The sequence below is a fragment of the Petromyzon marinus genome, chromosome 69, assembly GCF_048934315.1.
Source record: "Petromyzon marinus isolate PM22_M1 ecotype Great Lakes invasive population chromosome 69, UKy_Petmar_22M1.pri1.0, whole genome shotgun sequence".
NCBI lineage: Eukaryota > Metazoa > Chordata > Hyperoartia > Petromyzontiformes > Petromyzontidae > Petromyzon > Petromyzon marinus.
Genome location: NC_133735.1, coordinates 7,551,554 through 7,559,248, shown reverse-complemented (window position 1 = coordinate 7,559,248; position 7,695 = coordinate 7,551,554). Strand labels below are relative to the sequence as shown.

The 7,695-nt window shown below is 52.4% G+C and overlaps 1 protein-coding gene across 2 annotated transcripts in view; it reads left to right on the top strand.

Moving 5' to 3' along the window:
• The first annotated feature begins 676 nt into the window (after positions 1 to 676).
• Positions 677 to 7,695, top strand: part of CMC2 (C-X9-C motif containing 2) — a 9,480-nt gene continuing 2,461 nt past the window's right edge. Inside the window, exons 1-3 of one of the 2 annotated variants that reach the window (XM_032945007.2) lie at positions 677 to 818; positions 3,406 to 3,608; positions 6,168 to 6,239. In XM_032945007.2, the coding sequence (XP_032800898.1) occupies positions 3,528 to 3,608; positions 6,168 to 6,239 (153 nt within the window). In that variant the 5' untranslated portion in view covers positions 677 to 818; positions 3,406 to 3,527. The remainder of the gene's footprint in view (positions 819 to 3,405; positions 3,609 to 6,167; positions 6,240 to 7,695) is intronic. The other variant, XM_076055060.1, reaches the window with a different exon arrangement.

The following is a 7,695-nucleotide window of genomic DNA, read 5'->3' as shown; positions in this document are numbered from 1 at the left end:
TCACTCACCCACCCCTCCACTCACCCCTTACTCACCCCTCACTCACCCACCCCTCACTCATTCACCCCTCACTCACCCCTCACTCATCCCTCACTCACTCACCCCTCACTCACCCCTCACTCACTCACCCCTCACTCACTCACCCCTCACTCACTCACCCCTCACCCACCCCTCACCCACCCCTCACCCACCCCTCCCTCACCCCTCCCTCACCCCTCACTCACTCCTCACTCACCTCTCACTCACCCCTCACTCACCCCTCACTCACTCACCTCTCACTCACCCCTCACTCACCCCTCACTCACTCACCCCTCACTCTGGTGGAGGACGCCTCTAGCGGCCTCTGGTGGAGGTGGTCTCTAGCGGCCTCTGGTGGAGGTGGTCTCTAGCGGCCTCTGGTGGAGGTGGTCTCTAGCGGCCTCTGGTGGAGGTGGTCTCTAGCGGCCTCTGGTGGAGGTGGTCTCTAGCGGTCTCTGGTGGAGGTGGTCTCTAGCGGCCTCTGGTGGAGGTGGTCTCTAGCGGCCTCTGGTGGAGGTGGTCTCTAGCGGTCTCTGGTGGAGGTGGTCTCTAGCGGCCTCTGGTGGAGGTGGTCTCTAGCGGCCTCTGGTGGAGGAGGCCTCTAGCGGCCTCTGGTGGAGGTGGTCTCTAGCGGCCTCTGGTGGAGGACGCCCCTAGCGGCCTCTGGTGGAGGTGGTCTCTAGCGGCCTCTGGTGGAGGAGGCCTCGAGGCGGAGTGGAGCGGCGTGCTCGCCCGCACTGTACACGGGGTAGCCCCGCACTGTACACGGGGCCTGAGGCGGCAGTGAAGGTGAAGTCGAGGTTAGTGGTGGTGAGCGGTGGTGGTGAGCGGTGGTGAGTGAGTGGTGGTGGTGGTGAGTGGTGGTGGTAAGTGGTGGTGGTGGTGAGTGGTGGTGGTGAGTGGTGGTGGTGAGAGTGAGTGGTGGTTGTGGTGAGCGGTGGTGGTGGTGAGTGGCGGTGAGCGGTGGTGGTGGTGAGCGGTGGTGTCTGTGTGTGTACGTGTGAGTGAGTGTACGTGTGAGTGTGTGTGTATATCTACGTGAGTGTGTGTACGTGAGTGTGTGTACGTGTGAGTGTATGTACGTGAGTGTGTGTACGTGTGAGTGAGTGTACGTGTGAGTTAGTGTACGTGTGTGTACGTGTGAGTGTATGTACGTGAGTGTGTGTGTACGTGTGAGTGAGTGTACCTGTGAGTGTGTGTATGTATGTGTGAGTGTGTGTATGTGTGATGGTGTGTGTGTGTACGTGTGAGTGTGTGTACGTGAGTGTACGTGTCAGTGAGTGTGTGTACGTGTGTATACGTGTGAGTATGTGTGAGTGTGTGTATGTACGTGTGTGTACGTGTGAGTGTATGTACGTGTAAGTGTGTGTGTATGTGTGATGGTGTGTGTGTGCGTGTGAGTGTACGTGTGTGCGTGTGTGTACGTGTGTGTGTACGTTTGCGTGTATGTACGTAAGTGTGTGTATGTGTGTGTTTGTGTGTGTACGTGTGAGTCTGTGTACGTGTGAGTGTACGTGTGAGTGTACGTGTGTGTGTATGTATGTGTGAGTGTACGTGTGAGTCTGTGTACGTGTGTGTACGTGTGAGTGTACGTGTGAATGAGTGTGTGTACGTGTGTGTACGTGTGAGTGTACGTGTGAATGAGTGTGTGTACGTGTGCGTGTATGTACGTGTGAGTGAGTGCGTGTACGTGTGAGTGCGTGTGTGTGTGTATGTGTGATGGTCTGTGTGTGTGTGTACGTGTGAGTGCGTGTACGTGTGAGTGTGTATGTATGTGTGTATATGTGACCCTCTGCTCACGATCATTAAGGACCTTCATGATGGTGAGCGGGCCCGGGTAAAACTACGTGGCCGGGAGTCAGAGCCATTCCCTGTTCACCTTGGGGTGCGACAGGGATGTCCTCTGGCTCCCACATTATTTAACATCTATTTTGACCACGTAGTTCGTGAAGCCTTCAATAGCTGTACCGGGGGAATCTCCATATGGTACAGATATAATGGGAGGCTGATCGACGCCCGGGTGCGGTCAAGGGATGGCTCCCTATTGCTCAACCACGTTATGTATGCCGATGATTTGGTAATAGCTGCTCATTCAGAGGAGGAGTTGGAGACGCTGCTGTTGAGACTGGAGCGTGCCACTAAGAGGTGGGGCCTTACCATCAGCCCCACCAAAACTAAGCACCTGCCTGGGTATTTTGTACCATCGGACACTCCACCCCCACAACTCCCAATCGGTGATGGGGCAGTTGTGGAGAGAGTGGAGAGTTTCCCATACCTGGGCAGTGTGCTTATGACTGGCTCCAGTTTAACAGCAGAGGTCTCACTCCGAATCAGTCGAGCGGCAATATCTTTTCATCGGTTGCGTAACGCTGTGTGGAAGCTACCTGGTCTGTCGCTCCGCACTAAGCTTCAGGTCTTCTCGGCCACGGTCATTCCCTCCCTTCTCTACGCTTGCGAAACGTGGACCCCCCTAATGGAACATCTTCGCCGGTTAGAAACATTTAGGCTGGCCTGCCTACGATCCATCGTGGGTTTAACCAGACTGGATTGTGGGAGCTCACAAATCCTTGAAAGATCTGGGCAAGGTCCCATCGGTGAGCTCCTCCGGCGGGCAAGGCTGCGATGGCTGGGTCATGTAGCCCGCATGCCCAGCCACCGCATGCCGAAACAGCTTTTGTTCGGCCGGATTGAGGGGGCTAAGCGGGCGCGGCACGGGCTAGAGAACAGATGGAGTGATGTGGTACAGGAGGACGTGGAGCTGAGTGGACTTGCCGATGACCGGTACCAGCGGTGTCAAGATCGGCCTCTGTGGAGGAGGCTCGTGAAGGACGCTACTGGGCAGTTGGAGGCAGTCGCCCTCCAACAACAACGGAGGGCGGAGGAGCGACGCTCACAACAACGAGCGGAGCGCCGGGTGGCTAAAGCACAGCAGGTTGGCACAGTAGGGGGCACAGGTGGTGCATCAGCCAGTCATCTCAGTCAGTCGACCCGTGGCACCTGGGTCTACCCCGTGACCTCCTGCCAGCGGGCGTTCGACACTTCACGTGGCCTCAGGGTGCACATAGCCTGGCACAAGCGTCGTGGTGACGTCACCGCCACTTAGTGGCGAATGGCGGTTGTTGTTGTTGTGTGTTGGTGTGTGTATATATGTATGTGTGTATGTATGTATGTGTATGTATGTGTGTGTATGTGTGTGTACGTATGTGTATGTATGTGTGCATGTGTGTGTATGTATGTGTATGTATGTATGTGTGTATGTATGTGTGTATGTATGTATGTGTGTATGTATGTGTGTGTATGTATGTGTGCATGTGTGTGTATGTATGTGTGTGTGTATGTGTGTGTATGTGTGCATGTGTGTGTGTGTGCAATGCACTCTGTGTGCAGGACCTCTTCGCACCGAAATTCCCGCGTAGCTCCGTCGCCCGGGCCACCACCTCGTCGCTCACCACCCCTCCTCCTCACCACCACCTCCTCACCACCTCCTCACCTCTGCCGCCTGCTCTACGATGCACTCTGACCTGTCACCTCACCTTCACACGGACGCCTGCAACGCCGTCATCGCTCAGCTGCACTCCTGTCATCAGCAGGTGACCCACAACATCTCATCTCTCTCTCCGTCTCTTATCTCTCTTGTCTCTCATCTCTCTTGTCTCTCTCTTCTCTCTCTTGTCTCTCTCTCTTACCTCTCTTGTCTCTCTCTTATCTCTCTCTTGTCTCTCTCTTATCTCTCTCTTGTCTCTCTCTCTTATCTCTCTCTTGTCTCTCTATCTTATCTCTCTATTATCTATCTCTATCTTATCTCTATTATCTCTCTATCTAATCTCTATCTTATCTCTATCTTATCTCTCTACACTACAATATACACTACACACTACACTATACACTACTATATATTAGACTATACACTACACTATACACTACACTACTATACACTACACTATATACTACACTATACACTACATACTACACTACCACTACTATACACTACACTATACACTACACTACTACACACTACACTACACTATATACTACACTACTACTACTATACACTACACTATACACTACTATCCACTATACTACACTATACACTACACTACTACACACTACACTACTATACACTACACTATTACACACTATACTATACACACTACACTATACACACTACACTATACACTACACTAAACACTACACTATACACTACTATACACTACACTACTATACACTGCACTATACACTACACTATTACACACTACACTATACACTACACTATACACTACACTATTACACACTACACTATACACTACACTATACACTACACTATACACTACACTACACACTACACTATACACTACACTATACACTACACTCTACACACTACACTACACTATATACTACACTAAACACTACACTACTATACACTATACACTACACTATACACTACACTACTATACACTACACTACTATACACTACACTATACACTACACTATACACTACACTATACACTACACACTACACTACTATACACTACACTATACACTATTATACACTACACTACTATACACTACACTACTATACACTACACTACTATACACTACACTACTATACACTACACTACTATACACTATACTACTATACACTACTACACACTATACACTACTACACACTATACACTACACACTACACTACACACTATACACTACACTATTACACACTTTCGCGGCACACTTGCCGGGGGACAGACCCTGAGTGTGTGGTGTGGTGTGGGTGGGACAGACTGTGTGTGTGGGTGTGTGGGACAGATCGTGAGTGTGTGTGGGTGGTGTGTGGGTGGTGTGTGTGTTGTGTGTGGGTGGTGTATGTGGGTGGTGTGTGTGGGTGGTGTGTGTGGGTGGTGTGTGTGGGTGTGGTGTGTGTGTGTGTGGTGTGTGTGGGTGGTGTGTGTGTGTGGGTGGTGTGTGTGTGGTGTGTGTGTGTGGTGTGTGTGGGTGGTGTGTGTGTGGTGTGTGTGTGGTGTGTGTGGTGTGTGTGTGGTATGTGTGTGTGTGGTATGTGTGTGTGTGTGGTATGTGTGTGTGTGTGGTGTGTGTGGTATGTGTGTGTGGTGTGTGTGTGTGGTGTGTGTGGCGTGTGTGTGTGTGTGGTGTGTGTGTGGTATGTGTGTGTGTGGTGTGTGTGGGTGGTGTGTGTGTGTGGGTGGTGTGTGTGTGTGTGGTGTGTGTGTGACAGACCGTGTGTGTGGGTGGTGTGTGTGTGTGGGTGGTGTGTGTGTGTGTGGTGTGTGTGGTGTGTGTGTGTGTGTGGTGTGTGTGTGGTGTGTGTGTGTGGTGTGTGTGTGTGTGGTATGTGTGTGTGTGGTGTGTGTGTGTGTGTGACCGACCGTGTGTGTGTGTGTGGTGTGTGTGGTATGTGTGTGTGTGTGGTGTGTGTGGTGTGTGTGTGTGGTGTGTGTGGTGTGTGTGTGGTGTGTGTGTGTGTGGTGTGTGTGTGGTGTGTGTGTGTGGTGTGTGTGTGTGTGTGGTATGTGTGTGTGTGGTGTGTGTGTGTGTGTGACCGACCGTGTGTGTGTGTGTGGTGTGTGTGTGGTATGTGTGTGTGTGTGGTGTGTGTGGTGTGTGTGTGTGGTGTGTGTGGTGTGTGTGTGTGTGTGTGTGTGTGGTGTGTGTGTGGTGTGTGTGGTATGTGTGTGTGTGGTGTGTGTGTGTGACCGACCGTGTGTGTGTGTGTGGTGTGTGTGTGGTATGTGTGTGTGTGTGGTGTGTGTGGTGTGTGTGTGTGGTGTGTGTGTGGTGTGTGTGTGGTGTGTGTGTGGTGTGTGTGTGTGTGGTATGTGTGTGTATGGTGTGTGTGTGTGTGACCGACCGTGTGTGTGTGTGTGGTGTGTGTGTGGTATGTGTGTGTGTGTGTGTGGTGTGTGTGTGGTGTGTGTGTGGTGTGTGTGTGGTGTGTGGTGTGTGTGGTATGTGTGTGTGTGTGGTGTGTGTGTGGTGTGTGTGGTGTGTGTGTGTGTGGTGTGTGTGTGGTGTGTGTGGTGTGTGTGGTATGTGTGTGTGTGTGTGGTATGTGTGGTGTGTGTGGTATGTGTGGTGTGTGTGGTATGTGTGTGTGTGTGTGACAGACCGTGTGTGCCCCGCGTCTCTTTGTACAGTACCCGTGGCTCAAGTTCACCGGCCGGTGCAACGCCATCGACCACGAGATGCGCGTCTGTCTCAAGGGGGAGGTGAGGACGCACGCCCACCCGCTCACCCACCCGCTCACCCACCCGCCCACTCGCCCACTCGCCCACTCGCTCGCCCACTCGCTCACTCACTCGCTCGCCCACTCGCTCGCCCACTCGCTCGCCCACTCGCTCGCCCACTCGCTCCACGCGGAGGCTCCACGGTGGGTCAGTGGCGGTGTGGGTGGGGTGGGTGGTGTGTGTGGTGTGTGTGTGGTGTGTGTGTGGTGTGTGTGTAGTGTGTGTAGTGTGTGGTGTGTGTGGTGTGTGTGTGTGGTGTGTGTGTGGTGTGTGTGTGTGGTGTGTGTAGTGTGTGGTGTGTGTGTAGTGTGTGTGTAGTGTGTGTAGTGTGTGGTGTGTGTGGTGTGTGTGTGTGGTGTGTGTGTGGTGTGTGTGTGTGGTGTGTGTAGTGTGTGGTGTGTGTGTAGTGTGTGTGTAGTGTGTGTGTGTAGTGTGTGTAGTGTGTGTGTGGTGTGTGTGTGTGGTGTGTGTGTGGTGTGTGTGTGTAGTGTGTGTAGTGTGTGTGTGTGGTGTGTGTAGTGTGTGTGTGTAGTGTGTGTGTGGTGTGTGTGTGTGTAGTGTGTGGTGTGTGTGTGGTGTGTGTGTGGTGTGTGTGTAGTGTGGGTGTGGTGTGTGTGTGTGGTGTGTGTGTGTAGTGTGTGTAGTGTGTGTGTGGTGTGTGTGTGTGGTGTGTGTAGTGTGTGTGTGTAGTGTGTGTGTGGTGTGTGTGTGTGTAGTGTGTGGTGTGTGTGTGGTGTGTGTGTGGTGTGTGTGTGGTGTGTGTGTGTGTAGTGTGTGTGTGGTGTGTGTGTGTGTGTAGTGTGTGTAGTGTGGGTGTGGTGTGGGTGTGGTGTGGTGTGTGTGTAGCGTGGGTGTGGTGTGTGTGTAGTGTGTGTGTGGTGTGTGTGTGTAGTGTGTGTAGTGTGTAGTGTGTGTGGTGTGTGTGTGGTGTGTGTGTAGTGTGGTTTTGTGTGTGTGTGTAGTGTGTGTGTGGTGTGTGTGTGTAGTGTGTAGTGTGTGTGGTGTGTGTGTGTGTGGTGTGTGTGGTGGGTGTGTAGTGTGGGTGTGGTGTGTGTGTGGTGTGTGTGTGGTGTGTGTGTAGTGTGTGTGGTGGTGTGTAGTGTGGGTGTGTAGTGTGTGTGTAGTGTGTGTGGTGTGTGTGTAGTGTGTGTGGTGTGTGTGTGTGGTGTGTGTGCTGTGTGTGTGGTGTGTGTGTGGTGTGTGTGTAGTGTGTGTAGTGTGTGTGTGGTGTGTGTGTGTGTGTGTGTGTGTGGTGTGTGTGTGTGTAGTGTGTGTAGTGTGGGTGTGGTGTGGGTGTGGATGTGGTGTGGGTGGTGGTGTGTGTGTAGCGTGGGTGTGGTGTGTGTGTAGTGTGTGTGTGGTGTGTGTGTGTAGTGTGTGTAGTGTGTAGTGTGTGTGGGTGGGTGGTGTGGTGTGGTGTGTGTTGTGTTTTGTGTGT